General features: G+C 42.9%; 1 protein-coding gene across 1 annotated transcript; it reads left to right on the forward strand.

Moving 5' to 3' along the window:
- Window positions 1-417: 417 nt before the first annotated feature.
- LOC128907205 (lutropin-choriogonadotropic hormone receptor) lies at window positions 418-25,697 on the forward strand. The gene is made up of 11 exons (XM_054195753.1): window positions 418-572; window positions 8,097-8,168; window positions 11,070-11,144; window positions 13,309-13,383; window positions 13,947-14,021; window positions 14,115-14,192; window positions 16,989-17,057; window positions 17,730-17,804; window positions 19,001-19,186; window positions 21,820-21,900; window positions 24,449-25,697. The coding sequence occupies exons 1-11, from the start codon at window positions 418-420 to the stop codon at window positions 25,695-25,697; spliced, it is 2,190 nt and encodes a 729-aa protein (XP_054051728.1).
- Window positions 25,698-25,718: the final 21 nt, after the last annotated feature.

A 25,718-nucleotide genomic window follows, 5' to 3' on the forward strand; every position in this document is an offset into this window, starting at 1 on the left:
TTCCCAGCCCCTCCCTAGCCAGCAGTCTGATGCCAAGTTGTGTAGGTGCTTTGCACCGACGCCACCGCCCAAGGGACACTTCTAGGAATGGGAGAGCATCCCATCCCTTCTGCTCCCAGCCTCCCCGGGAGGGGACGGCGGGGGACGGAGCCGCCTGCAGAGCCCGTGACAACCAAGGGAAAGTTTCCCCTTGCCACCTGCAGGCTCTGCAGCCAACTTCACCGCTAACATCACGCTGAGGACCTCCGCTGAGGACCTCCGGAGAGCCCCGGGGGCCGCGGTGCGGGCGCGGCTCCCGCGGCGGCGGAGGGCGGCGAGCCCGCCCCGGGGCGGGGGCGGGAGGAGGCGGCGGGGGGGGCGACCAGAGGCGAGGAGAAGAGGCGAGGAGAGGAGAGAGGAGGCGAGCCGCCGCCGGCCATGGTGCCCGCCCTGCTGCCCCTCCTGCTGCTGCTGCCGCCGCTGCTCCTGCCCGCCGCGGCGGGCGGCCGCTGCCCGCAGCCCTGCGCCTGCAGCCAGGCCGCCCTGCGCTGCCCGCCGCCGCCGCCGGGGGCGCAACCCGCGCCCGACCGCGCGTAAGTACCGCGGGGAGCCCGGGCCGGGGAGCGGGGGAGCGCCGCGGCGGGGGTGTGCGGCTGCTCGGCGGGTCGGGAGGGAGCACGCCGTGCCTGTCCCGGCGCCCCGCGGGGGTTTCGGAGCGTCGCTCCGCGGAGGAGAGCCGGCGGGGCGCTCGGGGGTGAAGTTTTACTAAGTTTGACTTGGGCGTTGGGGGCTGCCGTGCGCTGAAGGCAGCCTCGGCAAGAGCCCGGCGGCAGCGGGTTTGCTCCTGGGGAAGAGGATGCGCATCCTCTCGGGACGTGTCCTCAAGTGGGCGAAGTGTCACCCTCTCCACGCCACCAGCCTCGGTGACAGCGAGAAGTGGTACAGCCGTCTGAACTTGCTGTGTTCTCCCGCCACGGCAAGAGGCAAAAGACGCTTTCCCTATTGCAAAAACATCACCTTGCAGCGGCGTGGTGAACTTAAAAAAACCTGGTCAAAAGGTTGATATTTGGACTTAAACCTTCTGTCGGTTCTGGGGTTTGTTTGTTTTTTTCTTTCAGAAATCTGACTGGCTTCTCACAACCTCTTGTCCCAAAGCTTGTGCAATTTAATGTCCCTTATATTAAAGTATCAAAATCCTCCTAGCAGTGCTCATTGCCTCTTTTCGAGACCCAACTCCTTGACAAGTTAGTGACTAATCTTTTTTCCCCTCTCTGGTAGTAATAAAGCTGCTGTGAGTTTTGGCAGCTGTTGGGATTTCTGTAGGGTGGTCCATCACATCTCTTTGCCTGATGTTCCTCTGGGGATTTGGATTAAATTAAAACAACAGGGAATCACAAGCATTCCCCTACCCCACTTCCACACCATACCCCAAGCTGTCTTTACCAGACCAGACCAAATATTTGGTACACGTAGGTATTCAAGTGTTGTTGTGTTGTTTACAGGCTCAATTACAGCACTGATCTAAACAATCATGGCGTCAAAATATGGGATTAAATGACCAACAGATAGCATAGTTTTCATTTCTAGGATCCCTTGGTTATCTGTGCATGAATTGAGCTGGGGTTTTCTTATTATGCCCCTTTTGGTAACAAAGCCTCTCCGTGTTTTCCATTTTCATCTGATTTGTTTGTAAATTTAACATGCTCTTGAAATTCCCCAGGGATGATACTATCCCTGATCTCCTCTTTCCTTTCTCCCTAGCTCAAGAATTGATAGGAGCAAGAAATACTAATTTCTATTAATCTAGAGCCATGTGAATCATTCCTCCAAAGTAATTTTTTAGAAAAATCTTTGTTCTGAATTTTTTTCCTCCCCATTTGTCTGTGTTACCTTAGTGTCAGAGAAAGCAGAGCCCGTGGATGCTGGAGAGACTTTCCATAGTTATTGCCACAAGCACGTTTCTTCCTCATTATTCATACCACATGCAGAGCAGGCGGTGGATCGCTCACATCGATGATCCCTGCAGCAGCAGAAACAAACGGGGAGGTTAATTTTTGCAGGGATTTGGCATGTTTATTAGATTTATTAGATTGCATATTTATTAGATTAGATTATTAGAATGATGCACATCACAGCCCAGAGGGGTTATCAATAACTCTAAATTTATGTGATTTTTTCTTTCTTTTTTTGGTTTACTCTTTTACTTTTTCTATCTATCACCCCAAAAGAAACAGCATCCCAACCTCAGTGATCAGATTAAGAGAGATAGTGGGTTTATGGCTGCTGCCAGTTATGCTTCACTCAGATCGACAGGACTAGATGATGGGCTAAAATAAGGGAAGAACTTTTCCCTTCACCCTTTAATATAAGATTTAATCTATAATTGTTCACAAAGTCCAGCTATTAGGCTGGCTGTAGAAACCACCTTTACAGTCAGAAAAGAGTTCAACCAAGATTCTGCTCAATACTCCTACAGAGAAATATTTACACTCAGATGTCAAAAAAAATCCCTCTTTCAGTCTGCATTTGCAGAGATATGCCCAGCTCCTTCTACTTCTAGGCCACATCCAACCTTAGTTATATTTAACCTGAAACTATACCGTTAAATTTCCATTTCTTTGTATTTTGGGGTTTTGTTTAATAGAAAGCTGTACCAATGAGTGTAGTCTCTAAACCTACAAGTCTATATGTATTCTCGCTCTTTTTTTAGTTCTTATTTAACTACTTCTACTTTCCTTTCACCACTTCCTTTGATTTTCATGCTAGTGTCTTCTTATCCACTTAGCTGTTGCTTTCCCCTCTCTCTTACTCTTTTTCTCCCCCTGTCTCTCACATGGCTTTTCCAGCTTTGTCATTTTACTGACTCCATCTTTCCATACTTTACCAATATCTTTTTAGCACTCTTCTCCACCCGCACAGTTCTGTGTAATTCACAAAATTACAAGAAAATTGACAAGAAAAAGTTATTTTTGCCCCCTCATAATTACATCTGTACCTGTCTACACCAGGGGAATTGCAGTGTAGGGCTTGCAATTGCACTAATACTTCGGGGAAAAAATGCCGCTGCAGGTTGTTCCAACAGTTCCTGGTGTGCCCACATCCTTACGTTAGTGCTGCTATAACACAGACCAGACCTGAGAAGTCCTTCTTACTCGTATGCTCTGTCAAGAAAATAAACACCAATATGTAGCTCCAGCTATATCCGAGTAATTAAGGCCGTCATGCCGTAATGAGCTGTGCTTCCAAATGTACTTTTGATAATTTGTTATGTCTCTAGTATATATCCTGTAGGGAAATTTCAGCCATTTTTCTTTACCCGATTTATTCTTGCCATGTCATACTATTGCTGGAAGAGTTTTCAAAATGATAAGACTTCCAACCGGTTGCAGAATGATGTGTTTTATACAGTCCTCAATTGACCATATTTTTCTCAGGCTCCTGGTTTTAATTTGGACATTACAGAAACACTATAGAAACTCCATTATCCAACACCTTTCTATGCCATTTTGGCTACAGCAGCTATGTGTCTTCTTAGTCTTATCTGAAAAACAATCTTTAAAACACTATTATATTCTGAAACAAAACATAATTTTTCTTCTTTTGAAGTCTTACACATACTTTGGGGTTTTTTTGCAGAGTCTAAATGGATAGGCACCCCACTCCAGCTGTACAGTAATCAGCATTGGATATCTAATACGGTTTTGTCCCTTCAAAAATCTAACTTCATAGTGGGGTCCACTTTGCTGTGTCTGAGTGTGTGTCCCTGCATGCAGGGCTTCTGCATTAGGGCGAGTGGCTCATGATTAGTATCAGCCACCAAATCCAAAGCTTTGGGGCAAAAGTCTGACCAAATAGAAATGTCTACCGAGCCTTCACTATGGGCGTATTTGGCTCTTTGGGACTGACAGAGGAATTCAGGTTCAGGGCCAAAATGTCTTTCATAGGAGGTAATGTATCACCCACCCATCATCACCTAGCAGGAAATACTCTTTGGCTGCTTCTGTGATATGTCCAGTATCATAGTTTGCATTTCAGGTAGATAATGCCTGATATAAGGGCTTTAAAAATCAATGCCTTTACATTAATAAATTACTATACATTGCCCCCAGATGCTGACAAAAACCCTGGGAAAATGGTGGGGGTTCAGTCTTAGGTTAAATCAATATTTCCTCTTCTTCTGAGCTAAGTCCAAGGACACCACGGAATAAAATGTTTGCCATTCTCAGCACGGGCCTTCCTTGCGTCTTCAACTTTTTGACATTAGAAATATCCATAATCCTATAAAATAGAAACACTAAAATATAACAGCCAACCCAACTACAGTAACACATTCATACCTATTGCTATAGGGCCTCTGTTCTTATTTATTTATTTATTATTAGTTCAACTAATCACTTTTTGCAAAAGGCCAATTCTGTAATAGAGATATTTTCTCCAGCAGTGTGAGTGGGCTTTGGCTTTAATTCCACATCCTCAGGACTGCAGGTGGTCCTGCGGGCTTTGGGCATCTAGACCTCCCAAAAGCTTCTTTCGGAGCTTGAGTCTATGTGGTAGCACAGGAGCAGAAGCTTACTTTTTAGATGATAAAAATTGTTGTCAAGTTGCCTCAGCTACATCCCAGAAGCAAAAAAAGGACTATAGTGGTTTTATGCCACTGTGTCCTTGGGATAGGCTGCCCCATGAACATTTTCCGAAGAGCTCTTACTGTTTCATCTATACATTCACAGCAGGGGAGACAGAAGGTGGTTTGCTCTTGTGCTCTCTACTGGGCCCGGTATTCCTAATAACAGGAAGGTAACCATTCCTGTGAAAAATCCAGTATAAATTTATATTTCAGAACAAAAATACAGGAAACAAATGCTAGCTGAAGAGAGAAGAACAGTATTGTAGCTACCAGACAAGGACAGGATTTGGTCAGCCTAGGTGCCTTCCTGTCTCTCCTGATGTTCTTGGATAGTCTTCCAGGTATTTAGCCTGGCCATTTCAAACCTCACTGCCTAGAATGATGTACTTTGAAAAGCTAGCGTGATTTATAGAAACACTAAGGGCTGGTGAATGCCAAGAAGGCTGGCTGGTTCCCCACTCCTTTCTGTCCATCCTTTCTGCAAGGATGAAAATTCCCACAATTATCCAGAGTCACGGTATTGTCAGCTGCTGAATGGCAGGAGCAAGTATAAGCATATGAGTTGCGGTGTATTAACTATGAAAGAAACATTACAGTTTTTCTTAAAAGTGCAAAAGTTCATCCTTTAACTAACAACACTCTTTCAAACCGGCGTTAACAGCTTGTATTAAAGATGGATGCGTCCCTCCTTTCCTGAGCTACAGAACTCAGGCGAGTAGCATGGGCAAGTTGGATGTAGAAAAGCTTTGTAGTTTTGTAAACCCCAGTTGGTGCTTTCTTTTTTTTTGTCAAAAGCTTCCTTGGCTCTGAGAGCTGAATAACTGGTCGCATCTGAGTGCTATCAGAAAGAAATCAGTAGTTAATTCCCGCCAGTACCTGCTTGAGTTTCGTTGTGTGCTATCAAAGACACCAGTCATGTTCAATAGCAGAGACTTCAACACATGAGATAAGGCCTCATTTTACTCAGCATTTTGGAAAGAATTAAGCCCGCAACACGCAGTTCAAAACTCTCTTAACCTAAATGCTTATACATATACTCATGCTGGATTGTGCTTAGCAAGCTAAAGGGTCGACTTCAAAATGTTGCAAGTATAGAAAGAGACATCTAAATGAACACGTTTCCCTTTAACATAGGCAGGTTTTGAGATACAAACCACAAAGGTAAAGTGGGCAAGAGTAGGGATGGGAACATTCACCTTTTTGGTGAACTTAAGATGTTTTTATCGATGTGATTTCCCCATCGATATGTGGAAGTCTACGTCTATGCATGCTACACCAGTATTTCAAGGATTAAGAGAGAAGGCTGATTATGAATTGCCTTTTTCCTTTGTTCTCGCTGTTTTGCGAGATGCTTAATGGGACGAGGTAATGTCAATGCAGATGAGTTCACAGTTCCAGCTATCAAGGTGAATTCACGAGAATTAAAAAACAAACCCCAATGAAGTCGAAATACAGAATGGATTAAGTGCCGTCATGCAGTTTAACTACCATAAGTATTAAAAGTGCTGGGTCATCCCACTTAAATTTAATGGCACAGCTGAGGTGGCTTAGCTCGGAGCACCGCTCCCAACGGCTTTCCGCAGGCAGGGGGAGTGGGTCAGTCCAAGCCACGCACTGAGGGAATTCACAACCACCGCGCTGCTCACCGGCACATCGCAGGGAGGCAGGAGGCTCTTGGGTTGAAGACTTTGATGTAATTAAAAGCCAAGACCTGGTTTTATTTTCTGCACTTTCAGTCACATTTCTATTTCTTTTGTAAATTATAATATTTTTTTGCAAACAGTTTCCCAAAATGTACGTTTTGTTTTCCAAGCGGCCCCAGCTGATGGTGCAGTTACGAGAGGTTCCTGCTGCCGGGATTATAGAGCAGGAATTGCTCAGCTTCTACTTTTTACTTCTTCCTGAAGTTCTTTTCCTTTTGTCTCCAAGTGTCGAGCCCTACTGCAGGTTGTCTCTACCTGTCTGTGCCCACGGGGGCAAACACATTTTTCAAGACACATGACTTAGTTTCATTTCATTTCATTCATAGGGCAGGTTGGACACGGCTCTGAGCAACCTGGTCTAGTTGAAGATGTCCCTGCTCATTGCAGAAGGGTTGGACTAGATGACCTTAAAAAGGTCCCTCCCACCCCAAACTATTCTGTGACTGTATGATTTCTGATTTAATCAAACCTCACACACAACATAACTTGCCAGCAGTCATCTAGAGACAGATATGACCCAACCACGGTGGCGTCAAAAACACACATATATATATCTATATCTCCTTACAACATCCCTATTAGGTAGGGAAGCGTTGTTATTTCCAGCTTACTGCCAGGGAGTCAAGGTGCAAGGACACGACATGATTTGCCCCAAATCATACGGAGTATATTGGAACGTAGCTAGGAATTGACTGCCAGCCTCCTTAGTACATCTAGATTTGTAACCCCAAGGCATACCTATGTGTGACAGCCTGCCATTATGTTGTGTGGGCATGACATATGTGTGTATATATAAAAAATACACATGTATATGAAAGCTGATTAACATTTTTCATCGTCTTCATATAAAGGATTATGACAACGAAACAAAAAAAAGCAGGTTATATGAATAGCACGGAAACATTTCAGTCAAAAAACCTTGGGGGGGGGTGGTTAAGGATGAAAAACAAATGTCTCAGACTAGATATTTGTAATTATAAAGCAAAATGGAGCAGTTCTCTCTGCATATTGTTTGCACAAAGATAACGGCTTGAAATATGTTAAATATTTTCCTACTGCCATTATCAGGGAGAGTGTGGTCATGGCTAGATAAATTGGCTGGTAAAAATACTAAAATACTGTGATTCAGATGCGGAGTAGAAAGGTAAAATGCAGTCTGTCTCCCACATCATTATTAACTTCTCAGGCAGAGTAACTAAAATATTAAACAGGAAAATATACACTTGCTTTTAATCAACTAACTACACTGATGCAATTTATTTAAAAAAAAAAAAAAGAAGTAAAAAATCCACCACATCAGGTGGATTGCTTCTACACTTGTACACAGCCAGGGCGTTGCCAGCGAATTCAGGGTGCCACCCTGCAAAGTTGCAGGGATGCTGCTGGGAGGAGAACATGGTCCAGCAAATGCAAAGATACTGTTTTATGGAGAAAGCTTTACGTGAAAGCCACTTTTTATGAGGAACTGACTTTAAGTAGCCTATAGCTTCCTTCAACTGTGAATGTAGCATCTTCCGTCAGGCTTTTAGTTTACTTAATAGGTTATGATTATTATTGACTTGATGGTGACTAGTCTTAAATTTATGCTGTTGAGGAACTGACCAAATACCCTTTGAATTCCGTTTAGCTGAAATCAATGGTAAATGGATCAGGTCTTGGAGGTACAGAGAATTGCAGGCAAATAAAGTGGCATTGTGCTTTATTGTTTTTCTCCCTGCTGTAATGGTACAATCTGTAAACAAGAAACCCCATGCCTTACAATCCTTTCCTCCCTTCTCTTCTTTTTTCAGATCATTTACTCATCTCCCTGTAAAAGTAATCCCATCACACGCCTTTGAAGGACTTAGAGATGCCTTCATCATGTAAGTTGACAACATTTTCCACAGGCTTTTCCTTAATTTCTTGCTAGAAATTCTGTCATAAACCTCCATCCCAAACATCATCTTTTACCAATAATGTGAAAATGTGTTGCTAAAACATACTATTGGCGAAAAAAAACAAAACAAAACACTGGGAAAGCATGAACATAGCATTTCTTTTCTTACACGCAGTATATAAAAGATTCTTTGAAAAAGTGTGATTTTTAACAGTTGTTTAACAGATCGTATAATGAAATACTAATCATGTTGGAGAAAACTGGATACAGCTTAACAGCTGATGATGGGAGCTTTTGATTGGCAGAGGAGATAGAAATCTATCATCAAACATTACCACTGCAATGATAGCTATGGCATTCTGTGATTATACATTTACATAATGGCCCAATAAGATATTTCTGTGGCGTTTTGTACCGAGAGATACGCTCAGCAGGGGATCAGTAGGACTGAACCCTTTCTTGGATCCTACAAGTGCTGTGATTTTGCACACTGGGTCCGTGGTGCTTCCCCCCAGCCTTGGCTTTGTACCTATTTTATATCCAGGGCTCAGACCATAAGGCTCGTCTGACCGCTCTTGCCCTTATTCCTGTTGTTATTCCAGCTGAAAGATGGCAGGCTTGAGTCTCCATTACTTATTATTTTTTATTTTATCTGCATTAAGTGGTCTCTAAAGGACAGAGGTGATGACACACCAGTGCAATGCAGAACAGGGGAGTGGCCCCCCCCTCCCCCAGAACCTCAAATAATGCCACTTTCTTTTCAAGGTGCACTTTTTATACTTCACCTATCAAAAACGCATAGTGCCTCAGATATTAAAACATATATTTGATGTTACTAATTTATTTTCAAGGAATCAAAAAGAGATATAATAGAAAAAGAGAAATAATAAAGCGTTTTGTGGTGCAGTCTTGAAGGCAAAGCCTTGAAGCATGAGCGTGATGCAAATGCCTGAATAGACTCAACCAGACTAATTTAGCTCTTAGTGCATATTGGTTAAACAGTTTTGGCCAAATTATAAACTTCATTAGTGCTGAACCTCTAGCAAGTAGAAAATAAGCTAAACTCTGCTGCATGTATTCCACTGCAATAAAGTATTATAGTACAATCCAACGGTGCTGTATTCTTGCATTCACTTGCTTCTTAATGATTAATGAGAATTTATCATTTTCAGATGGGAGGCCAACTTAAACCTACAGAGTTTCTCCTACCTGTAGGATTTGGGGCTAAACTTTCCCAAACTGTATGCATATGCTATTCTTCACAGAGAATTTTTTTGTTCGTTGACATTTTCCCTTCCATAAAGAGAATTTAATTGATTTCCTGGCATCCTTTTAATGCATCTCTCCAAATTAACAGCGTAGAAATTGATGTATTTGTCTGAAGTAAATCTACAGAACACTTCACAATTTTGTTGAGATTTAGCCTTATTTTGAGAAAAGGCATCTTTTTAAATTATGAATCTCTAAATCATCTATTTGGCAACTCATCACTAACTGCAAATCAGATAATACATTATTCTCACTGCCATAACTCATTCAAACATATGCAAATGGGGAGCCAGTGGCAGACAGGAGGGAGCCTGGGGAAGGACCGTGTTTCAGACCCCAGACCTGAAAGAGTCTTTAAGTTCTGCGAGGAGTCCCTGATCCCTCCCCAGCCCCTGAGTCTCTGAAGATCAGGCGCTCAGCAGGCCACTTGTTCTACATCCATCTTTCATTTATGCAATACCAAAAATATTAATCTCACTGGATTCTGATGATGGAAAAAAAATCATCAATATTTCTGTAAGAAATACATGCATGTTTAATATCTGATTTCTAGTCCGCATCCCCCTTTGCCTCTACAAATGAAAAAATTCATTCTGGTCTAAGGTTTTTATATCAACACCAATAGGAATTGTTTTCTTGTAATTATATACAATTATTCTTGTAAAATAAGATAATTTTCAAGACTGTGACAATACTGAGTCTGATTTTGTAGCTGCATTCCAGTTGTTTAGAAAAGATTCTTTTCCTGACAGTGTATAATCTTGGGTTTAGTTTGCGTGCCCTTCTAGTCAATCCTGTCAAGAGAAGACGCTGGTATAAAGACCTTTCCCCTATATATGCATCAACATATACTATTTCCTTTCAGGAGTCAATTTTGCGGAGCCCCATAAATCTTAATCTAGCAGGCATTTAACAAGCATTAAATGAGTGGATTTTTTTTTCCCCCTCTATATTCAGCGTTGGTTATTCTGAACTACGTGTACAGAATAAGAGCATCAGTACATCAAAATCTGCCAGCGCTCACAAAAACCGTCATGTTGGTCAGCGTAATGATGAAAATGAGCCACTTTTTTTTTTTTCTGTTTGCATGCATGTAATGAAAGTGGCATTTAAATCTGAAAATTATTCGTAAAGTGCACTACGTGCGTATTTGTGTATTTCTACATCTGTGGATTAGATGACCATCATCCTGACTTAATAATAGCGTATGAAGCACCGTGACCGTTACCTACATCCTTGCCCATGCAAATAAATTCACTAAGCGGGAGCAACGATAGGGGAAAAAGGCTCCCAGGCTCGGGTTCACTCCGTTTACATTAGTTCTGGCCCTTAGCCAGTACCTTACCTACAATTTACTGAGAAAATGGAGACTGGCTGTTACGGAGATACTTATTCTAAAGGGTTGGCATCCCCCTTTGGAAAAGGCTGGTCTCTGTCAAACCCTACTGGCACCCGCTCTCAAGATGTCTGAGGCGAGGCACGGGCGCTTCTGCCAAACAAAAATTGAGGGGGGGAGGTGGAAAGACTGGGTATAAAAGGATGAAATACAAAATAGAGAGCTGATTTCTGGTATCTTTTCCGTTAATGTATTGCTTTGTGTCTGCCTTTTTCATTATAGTGAAATCTCTCAGAGTGACTCCCTGGAGAGAATAGAAGCGAGCGCATTTGACAGCCTTCCCATATTGTCCGAAATGTAAGCGTCAGTTGAAGAAAGGCATCCATGCTGTGATTTGGGATCATCAAGGAGTAAACAGTCTGCAGAGAAGTATTCTTGGGCCAAATCTTTCTCTGTTACTTTGGTTGGTTTTGGATTAGATCTATGATGAGAAACGTTTCTCTCCAAAGTACCGTATAAAACAGCGAGCACTGTGCAAGGTCTAGCCTTGGAGATCTAAATCATGCAAAGACATCCATGCGAAGAAAGTCCCACTGCTTTCAGCAAGCTCAACAACAGGAGTGGAGCTCTCTGTCTACTTCTGCTGGCACTGTCGAGCCTTCTAAGCTCAGAAATAATTTGAGACGAAAAAAATCTTCCTTTTTGAAGACGTGGTTTTCAAAGCCCTACAGTATTTAAATACAGCTGCTTAGTATGCATAGCTCTTCTTTTGAGCGCTAAAATATTACTCAAACAGAACATGTACTGATTTTAAACTTGACCTGCATAGCACAGGCATCTGAGAGACAGAGTGAGTTAAAGCAACGACTAGGAGAACGCTCTGAAATATTTAGTGAAATTGAAAACTATAAATCTGATTCAATATCTCATTACTGCCTTTTTCACACAGCATGACCAGCAAGTGGCTTAGAAATGGTGTAACTGAGTGAGGACAAATAAGCCTTTTTTTTTTTCCTCCTTATATGTGAACTCCATTGAAGACAGTTACTCGCTCACACAAGCAAGAGATACAGAGTCATCCACCTTTGATTGGGTTCAACTTCCACTAGACTCAATGGTGGGTTTAGGGAAGGAATAATGGATTTGATTATAGGTAGTTTGTCATTTGCTGAAAGCAAAGAGCTAAGCAAGACCGCTAAAGAGCTACAGGAAGCTAGCAAGAAAACCTGTTTGAGTCTTGAATGCTCTTCATGCCTCACCTTGCAAGGGCTTGATGTCCCCAGCTGCACTCAAGACCAATGGATGACCAGGATAAGTGGGTTCAGTGGCATTCTTGGATTTGAACTCTTGGTGCAATTTCATATGCTAAAACCTTTGAATTTTGTAAATCGTGCACAGGGAGGGAGCTGGACTATGGCTACTGGACTTTTATGCAAACATATATGTTTACCAGATAGTAGAGCTGAAGAAAGTGCTCCTTGATTGAGAAGGTCTGTCCCGTTTTTTGTGCAACCACTAGCAAATAGTATTTCATAGAATTATAGACTCATTTAGGTTGGAAAAGACCCTTAAGACCACCGAGTCCAATCGTAAACCTAACACTGCCAAGGCCACCACTAAACCATATCCCTAAGGACCACACCTACGTGCCTTTTAAATACCTCCAGGGATGGTGACTCAACCACTTCCCTGGGTAGCCTGTTCCAATGCTCAATAGCCCTTTTGGTGAAGAAATTTTTCGTAGTATCCAATCTAAACCTGCCCTGGCGCAACTTGAGGCCATTTTCTCTCATCTTATCATGTGTTACCTGGGAGAAGAGACCAACGCCCCTCTCTCACATACTTATTTCCATCTCCCAGTTTATGCAGATCTAAGCAGGCGTCTGGTGCTACTAGTCACTGCTCTGATAAAGACCACGGTGATCTAAGAGGTTAAACCATCCAAGGAACTGCCTTTCCTGGCTAGGCATCAGTAATATGACAGAAACGAGGTATGATGCAAAGGGATCTGATTGCAGGTCAAGGACCAGGCACGCATACATGTGTGCAGAGCTCAGGCTCCTCGCTCAGTCCCACCTCCAGGACCACCGGTTGGAGGCACAGTCATCGTGACAGTAGCATGTTCTTGCCTCTGAGCGCCTGTGGTAAAGCAGAAGCTGAGTGCATTAAGCATGCCACGAGCCCAGAACGCACATCCCAAAGAACCGGCAGACAATTGCCAAATGCTAACTCCCACCAGTGACCAAGATATCCAAACCAGATCATCTCAGCTCAGTGAACCACAAGAATTCAGGAGCTGTTATCTTTTGTCAGCTACCTAACAATTACAAGCCATTTTTATTACCAATAGTGCTTCAAATGCACTCGTGGTATATTTTCAGGAAGTTTGTTCACAGCAGGAGAGCCTTCTGACACATTCTGCATTTGACTGTTTTCTGACAAGTCCAATCACTAACAAAATTCAGGACCCTCCCAAAGGTATAACGATTATAATACTGGTGGTTTTTTTCCCTCATTACAGATTAATCCTGAACACGAAAAATCTGTTGCATATCGAGGACGGAGCATTCAGAAACCTTCCAAGGCTAAAATACTTGTGAGAAAGCATTCTGTTTCTTTTCTGTTTGCTTTTTTTTGTTTTTGTTTTTTTTTTTCCTCTAAAGAAGCAGACAAATTACAGAAAGGTGTATAAGGGGAAAAAAAAAAAAGCATTTCATGCATTACAGTACACTAAAAGTACATACATCATTTACGACAGCTTTAATGGGCGGCTAACCAATAGTGAGGTCTTCCAATAGGCAAGAAAATAAAGTAACCCAGGGCAGTAATGGACAAAACACTAGTAAAGTCTGCAAATTAGTTCTGCTAAGTGCTTATTTCTAGAATAAAGCTTTCAGCTAGACAAGAGACCATAAAAAAGGGGTAACTAAAATCTCTTCCTTGTGCTTAATGTAGAGAGAACATACGCTGCTTCTCCAGGACACTGCTTGAAGATGCTACAGAACTTAATTTTTACAGGTCTTACAAACACAATTGGAGCCTAGTTAAAAATTATGACATTTATCACTCACCTTTTAATACATTATTAGACTTGTACTTCTTGTTGCACCCACTCTGGAAATCTTGTCTCCTGTAAATAGGAATTATGCTTTTCTCTAGGAGCATTTGTAACACTGGAATAAGACAATTCCCAGACCTGACACAGATCTTCTCATTAGAAGCTCATTTTATTTTGTAAGTAGAGACCCAACCTAACCCAGCTGTGAGCCTTTCCCATCTTGTTCCTGGATCACTGACAAAAATACCTTTTTTTTTTTTCTCCCAAAGGGAGCTCTGTGATAACTTGCGTATGACAACCATACCACAAAATGCTTTCCGGGGGATGAACAATGAATCGCTGACACTGTAAGTAAAATAGTCCTAGCTCCAGTGCCTTCTGTGAGGATAACAATTCTGTTTGAGGAGAGCAGCTTGACTTTAAAAAAATCTTGCAATTAAGCCCCCTACAATTCATGTCTGTATTATGAGTTAAATTTGAACCACTCAGGAAGTGGAGGGGTGTTCTTCAAGCTGAAGAGCAGGGTTTTATAAACCGAAACCTAACTTCACTTAGGAAAGAAAATAGGAGAAGGAATCCAAATCCTCATAGAATGGTTCAGGTTAGAAGGAACCTTAAAGATCATCTAGTTCTAATCCCCCTGCCATGGGCAGGAACATCACGCAATGTTGTTTTTAAAAATACTATCAACAGGGAATAAACTCCAAAACCTGCGCTGGAGGCCACAGTCTCTCTCTTTCCCTCGGGGTTGTGGTTTCTTGAAATAGTGCTTTCAGGGACTGCCCAGGCTGATACTACAGAACTAACGCTGCTGAGCTTCAGCTGCACAGGGTCCCTCTTGAAGAAGAGGAAGGGAGAGAAGAAATTGGTACGAAGTACCAGTGCTTGTTCTTACCCTGATTTCTCTTGACTCAGCTTACGTTGATTCCCGTAAGTCTCCCCACCAAGGCCTTCCGTTTTAGCAAACTGTGGATTCATTGCTACAGCCATCTGAGAGATGGGTGGGCTTGATGAGATGCGCTACCTGAGGAACCCAAAAAGCAGCAGAAAGCCAAAGCGAGGTGTTATCTGTCAGCACAGCAAGAACCACGTATGGATTTTGCAGCACCCTTGTCCTCACCAAAACTTCCACAAAGTGCTGAAATAGGGAAAAAAAGGGAAAAAAAAAAAAAAAAAAATCACAGACTGAGCCTCTCTGCAGGATACGGCTGAAATCCAGGTCTCCCGAGGAAGGACCAGCTGAGCAATAGAGGGCAGCAGCAGGCCACCTACTTTGTGTTGTAGCCACAGGCACCAATCTGGAGGCCAGTAAAGCCAATCTTCGCAGACCAGACTGAATTTTAAAAGGCAGTACACACCCAGATGGGGAGCCATGTCTTGAGACAAGTGTGCACTAAAGCCCCCCCACAAAGCTCCATGCATATTTGCACCCGCAAATGAGCTGCGCACAGGAGCAAGTACTGCAGTGGGCTGGATTAGGCCCTCCATCAGGCTAATGTGCCAGCATGACAGTAATTTCGACACAGATTTTATGTATTGACCAGTACCTTCTGAAACCATTAAAGGAACTGAGCATAAACGTGATTGAAGACCGCTCCACGCAATGTTAAAGAGGAGCAATTGCTTAGATTAGGGCATCATTTCATCTTACGAGCCTCTTTCCTACCAGCAAGTTCTCAAAATAACTTCAGCAAAATTATCATTCTGTTAATGGTGCAAGAAAATGCACGTACAAGAGATGGAGAAAGGTGCTTAAAATTTTTACTGTAACCCTAAAGTGTAATAAATGAGAGGGAGTCTAACTCAGTCAGGAGACAGCCAAAGATCATTTTTCAGCCATCCTTTTGTTAGCGGGAGCTCACCCCAAGAAGAAAAGAATTACCTTATCAGCAGCTTTCTAATAGGAGAGTTACATGTTAACTCCACCCCATGCAGTTAACTGTAATTAGCTGAAGTAATTCCAGTTGTTGCAGCATGGTCTGGTGAAACCCAAATAATCTATGGAGGTGTAAAGTCAGCCTGCAGTAATACTTTGCACTACAAATAGCTAATTTAGTCTTTCCAACAGTTAGTGTTTCATGTGGATAGGGAATCGATCCTACATATTATTGTGGTTTTTAAGCAAATCACTGATTTCAGCACTGTGCTGGGATAGACCCCTTCTCCTATCAAATGTAGCCAGGCTCTCCCCATGCTTCCAGCTTTTCTTGGGAGCAGGTTCTACAGCCCCAGTTTCTGCCCTCCCAAAAACAAGTGGAAAAGCAACAACAGAACTTTTTTGTAATTTATAAGCTGAGACAAGTTTTCTATTAGGGCTTAATATTAAAGAAAAAGAATCACTATATAGAAATTATTATATTGAAATTATATTAGGAAGATTAACAATATAGCAAATGGATTTTTTCCTCAGTGAAATCAGGCCCATAGGTTAGATCTCCTAATGCAGGAAAAGAGCTGGACTTCAAGAGGAGCAGAGCCCAGCCTTGAGTATCTGGCCCCAGGCTAGGGAATCAAGAACCCAGGGTGATACCACATGTCCCCGGGCAGCACAGGGGACAGCGAGGTTTCCACAGCACAAGTGGAGCCTAGCAGCAGTGCTTTGGAGGAACTGATAGCTCATCAACCACAGGATGATGTGCCACTCACCCCTGCCTCTCTGCAAAGCCCTCTCTTAGGCTGCTGGAAGGTTTGTCTGTCCACAGAGAATCTGCAATCCAGCAGCACCTTGTGGGCTTTAGAGTTCCTTTCCTCTTCTCTAGCCCTTGCAGTCTTCCATTTACATGTGCTGGCACTACAAAATCCAGGTCTTCTGCCTCCAGGTGGTTGTCTGTGTGCCAGGAGTTTACCTAGACTAATGTCTTGTCTCTGGATCTCAGCCCAAGGTAGGCACAGGTGAGCCCCTTGGAGGAGGGAGAAGCTGTACGCAAGCAGAAGTTCTCCTCAACAGCTAAACAGGAAGGTGCTTAGGGAATTTAAGATGCAATTTAATCTTAATTTTAGACAGCATGATTTACGTTATGTTCTTTACAAGCCAGACCCTGTAATCATAAAAAGAATTCAGCATTAATATTTGAAACCTGTAGTACAAAACATAATCTTGTCTTTTCTAAATCTTTTTCCCTTACACATCTTTTAATCCCCAGCAAATTATATAAAAATGGATTTGAAGATATCCACAGCCATGCCTTCAATGGGACAAAGCTGAATCAATTGTGAGTATGTTTCCCCCTTCTTAGTGTTTTTTTTAACACTAAATAATAGTTCAAATACAGTCAAAGGCTCTTCCTTCAGTTTAACTGGCTGTGTCATGTATTTCCTGGTACTCATTAGAACATTGTGCGTTTCAGTTTCATCGCAAGTCGGTTGTTAATCCTGCAGCACTTACTGCTTTTCCTGAAACACCATCCCTTAGAACACTGCAGTTTTCCTGAGAAAAACTCATCATTTTTAATAAAATTTAATAAATTCTTAAACTTAGCAGCAACAGGGGAAAGCTTGAAACCATAGCCCAAACTGAGGAACCTACATTTTACGTCTGCAAACGTCACTCATTTTTAAATCACTCTCACACACTCTGGGACAAGCCTCTTGGTTTGGGCAAAACTTCTGCTGCATTTTTATACGCTGCTACTGTAGTGAAGGAACCAGACTGGCCGGTCCTGGTTTAAGTCAGAAGAAATGGGGAATGATCAGAATTAAGTGCGGATGATAATAGTCTGATGGCATCAGTGGAGGGAAAGGTCACAAGAGAAGTATGAGCCAGATACTGCAACAGCAACCGCTAGGGTGGGAGAGAGGATCGAGAGGAAATAGACAGGAAGGAGAAACCAAAAAAGGGTTGTTTTAAAATAAAAGACATAAAGAGTTAATGTTTGATTCCACAGAATCCTGAAGGACAATAAGAACCTCAGGTGGATACACAACGATGCCCTGAGAGGGGCCACAGGGCCAGACGTCCTGTAAGTACCCACCGCTCCGTTACCTGAATTTATTGGTGTCCCACAGGAACTGCCCTGTGCTGCGTGGGCTGCGTCCTCTCAGCAAACTCAGGCTTTGAGCCTGGAATGAGATTCGATCTCTTACCCTCTGCTTGTAAAACAGAAACATGCCAATGGGATGCTGTGAAATTACAGGGCGGAAGGCTCGGTTTGCACCATGACAAACGCCTATCATCCAGTTCTAGCGTTGGCGTTGAGCTCTGCCCCACAGATATTTTGTCCTTTGCTTTATTTGTGTCAGATCCTCCTGATCCCACCCCTGTGCCTTATAGTCTGACATTACCAGGTAACTTGTCTATTGGTAGGATGACTGTGTTTGTACAATATATTATTTATAAATTTGTTATAGAAGTGAACTGGCTGATTGCATGCTATAAGCCTGTGCTGAATAAAACACATTATTACCATCCTCATGCTTTATTAATCAAGTACTTACTGGAGGGCTGCACTGGCTATAACTCCATGCAATAAAACGCAATGGGTGGCTCTGTAAATAGCACTCTGCCTCACGTGCCATTTTGTTCCTTTTATTGGTGCTTTACAGTACGTGGCAGTACTAATACCACTTTCACAATTGCAGCCTTTTTTCCCCCCGTTTAATAGCTTCACTCTGAAAATTCTTAGTCATGTCAATGGCCTTTCCTCACACAGACAGCCCCCCTTGAAGTTTGTCTTGGACAGACTGCTTAAGTTTTTCTTGGCAAGAATGATGGACTCTTATGTGTTTTAATTAATAACCATTAATTAAAAGATTCCTGGCCAAGAAGAGAGCAAGGAGGGTGTCCTACCTGTTAAGCTGGCTGGAGAGTCATGTTCACCCACTTTCTCTCCCTTTCCCTGACGTAAAGATCCATCACTTGCTCTGTGCATGGTGCCTTTCAAATGGAGAGGTCAGGGCACAACCCCTGGTGTGGTGGGTTTTGATTCTCCAGGACAAAGCAAGCTTCTTGCCACACTGGGGCTCCTGGGCCACAGGGGTGCTCTCACTCCGCTGCTCTGTAGTTTCAGACCACGTTTCTGAGCTGGCTGTCGAGTGCTGAAGTGGCTTTACGGATTTAGACCTTTGTGAAAAAACAAGTCGCTATTACTTACCATCATGCTTTGGTGGTATTTTTATACGTTTAAAAAGAAAAGAGGACGCTCACTTTATTTTGCAGGGATATTTCTTCAACAGCACTGGAGTCCCTGCCTAGTTACGGGCTCGAAGCCATTCAAGTCTTAAATGCAACGTCATCTTACTCATTAAAGAGACTGCCACCGCTGGATAAATTCAGCAGTCTTCTGGAAGCTGTTCTAACGTATCCCAGCCACTGCTGTGCTTTTCGAAATCTAAGGACAGAAAAGTAAGTCTGAATAACACATTATTGTACTGCAGTAGTTCAGAAGCTCCAAAATGGCAATTCTGCTTTATTCAGCTCAAGAGGTTTGATTATTCTTTTTCTGGTTACAAGGAAGCTGGGGTACGTAGCAAGGCCTCACACAAAACAACAGATCTCCGCTAAAGCCAGGAAAATTATTTCCATTTATTTTTGAACAGAAACAGATCTCATCCTGTGCCCAGGTTCTGCCCGCAGGAACATTATTCTAACTTTGCTTAAAGCCTTTTTTTTTTTTTGGTATCTCAATTAAAAAAAGCCTACTGGCACATGGAAAGTACATCTCCATCAATAGCATGTTGTTCTTTAAAAAAAAAAAATCCCCTGTAGCCTTTTGCAGTGTAGCTTGTTTAATGCAGGTGATACGCCGACATTGTAGAAAAGGCAGGCTTGCAAGAGCTGAAATTAGGACCTGACACAAGCCTACAGAAAGAGGTTACTCAGCTTAGTTCCAGTGCTTTCAGATAACAGTAGTCAGTATTGTTCTCCCTAGAACTGGAAACTGTGCTGCAGAGAGAACTTTGCATCCGCCAATTCGGGGCAGTCACTCTGAGACAACTGGAGCTAATTTTTCAGCATTTTTCTTTCAAAGAAGTCAACTCTTGGTTGGCTTTAGGCAGCCAAAGCAACTCCAGATGAGTTTAGTTGAAGCTGTGAGGATACCACACTTCTCCCCTGTCTCAAACAAGGGCTACAGAAAAGACGGAGCAGTCATTTGTGGGAAGCCTGATCTGTGTGACCTCCGTGCCATTGCATCAGGACTACACTGCAAAGGCAGGAGTAGAATCCAATTCTTTAGGGTAAAATTAGGGGTGATGCTATGCTTTCTCTGCCTACCTCATTTTACTTAGTGGTTCCTGCCTCTGCAAGAGTAGAGCAAAGATCCTACAGTCAAACATTTCCATTGCTACTGAACTCTGATTTGGTCCCAGATCAAGTCTCTGAGCGTATTAAATGCAGAAGCATATCTGGGATAAAAACAAACACACACATAAACGTTTCATTCATTCTGATGAAGGTGACTATGTTTTTAAGAGTATATTTTCAGGTGCTTGACCTTGAAACATGATCATGCTCTATAAAAACAGACATAATTCACTTTCTTATATTTAGTGACAGTTTTCTTAGTAAACTGGGAAAAAGAAACCCTGCAAATCTGTAAGATAGACTGCCTTCCTAGCTGGGGCATCAGCGGGGTTCAGAGCAGTGTTGAAGCGTTACCTGTCTGCACAGCCCCGGCCGCTGGAAAAACCTGTACAAGCAACAGGCTGTTATTTTCTATGTGACCAGCTATTACAAAGGAACGAGAGACAGATCTCCAGCTGTTTTCCTTGTCATCTACTGATGACAGCAGAAGACCACAGAGACTGAGACCTCCCAAGACCTCCCCAGGTTACACAGGGAGGAGTCTTTGTGTGGTTACAAATTCTCATGGTGACGTAGCTGCCGCCTGTTTCTGTCTCCTGCTACCCCCTTCTGTAGCCCTGTACTCTACATACAGTCATCCCACCCAGTTTTTACTACCCCTGCCCTGTATCCCCTTCCTTAGCACCTATGGACTGCAGTCTCTGATCAATGAGATATGGTGACAAGGTCTTACATACATCTGACAGGGCAAGCAGGTTCACTTCAGTCAGCATCACAGACATTAGGGAAATAAAGTCCTCAGACCAAATATCTGTGAGATTTATGGGTCACAACTGTGGTGCGCTCATTCCCTGAGCTATGCAGGAGAGGTAGAAGGTAGCATTCAGTTCCGTAGAATTTCTTCCACTGGCCTGAATGAGGGGGCGATGACGCAACAAGCAGGTTATACCATGTCTTCAAAAAATTACAAGAAAAAAAAACAACTTCTCTTGCAATCCCATTATTTATAAGCATCACATAGTGGCTTAGAGTGGTACCTTATTTATCTCATTATACATAAAACTTTCTATAAGCTTCCAGGTGTCTGGTTCTATTAACAGTACACAAAAGAGCTGAGTGTTTTTGCCAGCTCTTTCTACTGTCACAGCAACAAGGTCAGACAAAGCTATTTCCATTCATACTCTACCATGCTGGTAGAGTACCTGGCCCATGCTTTCAAAGCCTCAAAACCAGAGATTTTTGCCAAGTATGTCGTCTTTCAACTTGTACTTTTCAAATTGCTTTATTTCCAGCATGTAAAGTCTACCTCCAGATCCCAAACAGTTTTTAAAATAAGAGTATCAGGCCAGCTTACCAGCATTTGTTAACATGCACTTCTCTAAAAGCCAGAACTGCTACCATTTGTACTGGTGGAGAACCTGTCCCACTCCAATACAGTATTTCATAAGGCAAAATATACCTTTTAATTCCAGCTCAATTTATTTCAGTATAAAAAAATGCATAAACAATAACGGAGCTGAAAGACCATCCTTATACCCTCCATGAGGTACTGCCTACTGTCACAGTATTTGAAGCCTTCTCCTCCCCGCTTCCAGAGGTCTACATGAATGTTCGCCTGGCTGTGAGGCCAACTCTAGCTTACCTTACATGTCTATGAAGCTTACTTGCAGAGAAGATGAGAATTTGGCCAAAATCCAGATGGAAACTCAACTTTCTTTTCATCCTTCTTTCAGACAAAATTCCTGGCTTTCCATTTTTGGCAACTTCTCCAAAGAGTGTGAAAGCAGCATGAGGAAGCCAACTAATGAAATATTGTAAGTACCTCTCTGCATACAGATGCTGGAAACAGCAAATACAGACCTCTCCCTCTTGCTGTTCATGGTTTTTTCCCTAGACCAGCATGTCTTTTGCTGCTGATTCAGTCAACTTACGAGTTGCACAGTGGTAATTTTATCATCATTAAACCAAGATTTGTGATTTTGATGTTCAAAAGGAAAGGAAGAAAAATGTAATTCTATGAGCTTTACTCACTCCAGCTTCTCTTCTGAATTCCTGAAAGACTTTCAAGACAGTGATTAAATATTTAAGAAAGTTAATGGCCTACATGGAGACTTTTCATACCCCAAGATAATTGCAGTTGTTTGTGTGATTCAAAGAAGAGCTGCTACTGTTAATATTTTTTTTGCCTATAGAAAGGATAATTAGAAGTCTGTATGTCAGTAGTTTTCCATGGTAGAAATAGAGTCCCTGACTTAGAAGTTTGAGGACGCCATGCAATTGGTTTATCTCTTCCAAATGTGTCTTTCCGTATCATCACGGTTCTGTTTGATAGTGTTCAGTAGGACAGTGAGAAAGGCCAACATCAAAACTGTTGTGTTGGCCGTGCTGGATGACACAGGAGAAGTTTAAGAATTTGCTACTGTCCATCCCTCTTCAGCTAAATGTGTGACCTTGGGACTTCTCATCCGCCCTGACGTGGGGTCAGAGCATTGTAAAGTCTAGAAAAACACAAGGTTATGGTCACAAAATTCCAACAGCTAAATACAGCTGAAATGCGATTGATACTGACTTCCTTGGACATTATCTCATTTGCTGGTTGGTGAGACTTCCTACGCTTGCCATTTGGTTTTATTTGGCCTTTTAGTAAAGCAACAGCTGCCTTGATTCTCTTATCACCGCTTCTGATTTGCTGCCTGCCTGCAGCATCTTCGAGTGCCTTGCTTGGTCAGTCCTGTCCACTCCACTCCTAACTGCAAAACTGAAGCACTTCAGGACTACAAAAAGGCAAAGTCCAGGCAGCCAACAAGACCAAGAATATACTGCCTCTATCAGGGGTGGCTGTGGGGAGGAGCAAGGAAGTAAACACAGAGCATTAGATCACGTTATAAAGGCAAGTGAAGTTACACCCTAGCGAGAAGTATGATCAAACAAATCACCAGTGCCTCTGCCAGAGTAATCCCCCTGCTTTGGATTAGCATCTGTTGCACTCCTACTGTGCATTAAATAGTCTGCCTAGTCTTTTGGCTCCTGAAGCTTTTTGCTTTGGTAAGTCCCAATCCCAGCAATTCTCTGAGCAGGCATTATTATTAAGCAAATGGAAGAAAGGTCATGATTCATGAGCTGAAAGGCTGCAAGTTGAAACGTTTGGGAATCACAGCAGAAATTGGCTGAAAGTCCCGAGCTCTTTTTGGAAGAAAAAATAAACAGATTGCACATGGCAGCATGTTTACATGGCCTTCGCAGACAATCACAATCATTTTTTATTAATAAAGAGAGTCAAACATATTCCCTGCTCTTCCAATCTAACCTAGGCAAGTAAAAGCAAGATATCAGGCAGTTTTTAATGTAAGGAGAGAAGAGTTAGGATTACAAGACTGGGAAGTTACTTGCCCAACAGGAATAGTTGAAGAACAGGTCAGCTTCGTTTGACAGTTAAGACCCTGCTCTAGAAAAACAGTTTAATGTGCATGCTTCAGTAGATGTGTAAGTTTAAGCGTGTATTTAAGTTACCTGAAAGCTACCAGTTTTCTGAAGAGTCGTCCTCAGCAGAAATGCTTTCCCCGTCTCACAATGCAGACCCAGTGTTCGACCACCAAATGCTCACAGTTGGGATGACTGGAAAGTTGTGCAGTAAGTATCTGTTCTGGCAAGGAATCAGAAGGGGCAGTGCTTGTTTTTAAAGTGTTTCCTCTTTGGTAGGCTTATCCCCACACGATTGATAACTGGGAGATTAGACAGATCTATTTTAAACCTCTAGAAACACTTACAATTAGGCACTGGGTCCAGTCTAAACTTAATATATTCCTAGCCATCGACGTTGCGTTGTTAACCATGCACTTCCACTCCTCACTCCGTAATACTGCAAACATCAAATTCCTCAGCACTTCCCAAGCCATACATAGTCTCAGGACTTTGTTCAATAAGTGTGTTTCTTAAAGGAGGTAAGGGTGCACAGTTAAAATCCTCAGGTTATTTTAGTTTGGCTTCTATAACTGTCCAATAAACCTATATGCATCAAACCTATAAATACATCAATTCAAGTGTTACTGTAGTTTGAACTGCAGTCTACTGGCAGCATGAGAAAGATGGCTCGCTTACAAAGCAATGAAGATAAAGTACTTACAAATAAGTAAGTTGTATACGAAAGCATTCCTGTGGATGTGACTGTGACCTCTGCTGCTTTCCAAGGCTGCTACCCAAACAAAAGGCATCCTTACAAGGCTTCGTTATATGTAAACACCCTGCAGAAACACATCTAGGAAGTAACTGTTTTAAAACTGTTATCTATTGTATTTTATAAAAAGAGTGCAAGCAGCATGTAACAAAGGCGGGGGCGGGGGGGGGACGTTTGTTTTTAAATAGTTACAGAGATGACTCTTACAACACATCGCTGTGGTCAGCAGAAAAGAACACGTACCTGTTCGCAACAGATGAAGAAACCTCTCCTTACAGCTACTCAGCCATTTTCGATGACAGCGAAATGACCGGCTTTGACTTTGAGTATGACTTTTGTCAGCCTAAGATACTCACGTGCACCCCGGAACCAGACGCATTTAATCCCTGCGAAGACATCCTGGGATACAGCTTTCTCAGAGTCCTGATCTGGTTTATAAACATCCTTGCCATTGCTGGCAATTTCACCGTACTCCTCGTTCTCATAACTAGCCATTACAAGCTCACTGTTCCGCGCTTCCTCATGTGCAACCTCTCCTTTGCCGATTTTTGCATGGGACTTTACCTGCTGCTCATCGCTTCTGTTGACGCCCAGACGAGCGGTCAGTACTACAACCACGCAATAGACTGGCAAACAGGCAGCGGCTGCAGTACTGCCGGCTTTTTCACCGTGTTTGCCAGCGAGCTCTCTGTGTACACGTTAACGGTGATCACTATAGAAAGGTGGCACACCATCACCTACGCCATGCAGCTGGATCGAAAGCTACGGCTGAGGCATGCCGTGCCCATCATGCTCGGTGGCTGGGTATTCTCCATTTTAATAGCTGTGCTGCCTCTCCTAGGGGTCAGCAGCTACATGAAGGTCAGCATTTGTCTACCTATGGATATTGAAACCGGTCTTTCCCAAGCCTACATACTGCTGATCTTAGTGCTAAACGTCATTGCCTTCATTGTCATTTGTGCTTGCTACATCAAGATTTACATAGCTGTTCAGAACCCAGAGCTGGTAGCCGCCAATAAAGATACCAAGGTCGCCAAGAGAATGGCGATACTGATCTTCACGGATTTCACCTGCATGGCCCCCATCTCCTTTTTTGCCATATCCGCCGCCTTTAAAGTACCTCTCATCACAGTGACAAACTCCAAGATCTTGCTGGTTTTATTTTACCCTGTCAACTCCTGTGCAAACCCATTTCTCTATGCCATTTTCACCAAAGCGTTTCGAAGGGATTTCTTTCTGCTGATGAGCAAGCTTGGCTGCTGCAAGAGCCGAGCAGAGCTTTACAGGATGAACTATTTCTCCGCATATACCTCCAACTGCAAGAACGGCAGCTCAGCCCCGGGCCCCAGCAAAGCCTCACAAGCACTGCTGCTCTTGTCGGCGTTAGAGAAGCCGTATCCTGCCGTACGAGACAAGATGTCTTGCAATGAAAATTAAACCGGAACGCCAACAGATGCG

Source organism: Rissa tridactyla, chromosome 3 (assembly GCF_028500815.1).
Source record: "Rissa tridactyla isolate bRisTri1 chromosome 3, bRisTri1.patW.cur.20221130, whole genome shotgun sequence".
NCBI classification, from domain to species: domain Eukaryota; kingdom Metazoa; phylum Chordata; class Aves; order Charadriiformes; family Laridae; genus Rissa; species Rissa tridactyla.

Excerpts from the sequence above, each read along its gene's own strand:
- LOC128907205 (XM_054195753.1), top strand. The coding sequence starts at position 418 with ATGGTGCCCGCCCTGCTGCCCCTCCTGCTGCTGCTGCCGCCGCTGCTC. Across the intron at positions 11,145-13,308 it reads CTTCCCATATTGTCCGAAAT|ATTAATCCTGAACACGAAAA; the intron begins GTAAGCGTCAGT and ends CCCTCATTACAG. Across the intron at positions 13,384-13,946 it reads CTTCCAAGGCTAAAATACTT|GAGCATTTGTAACACTGGAA; the intron begins GTGAGAAAGCAT and ends GCTTTTCTCTAG.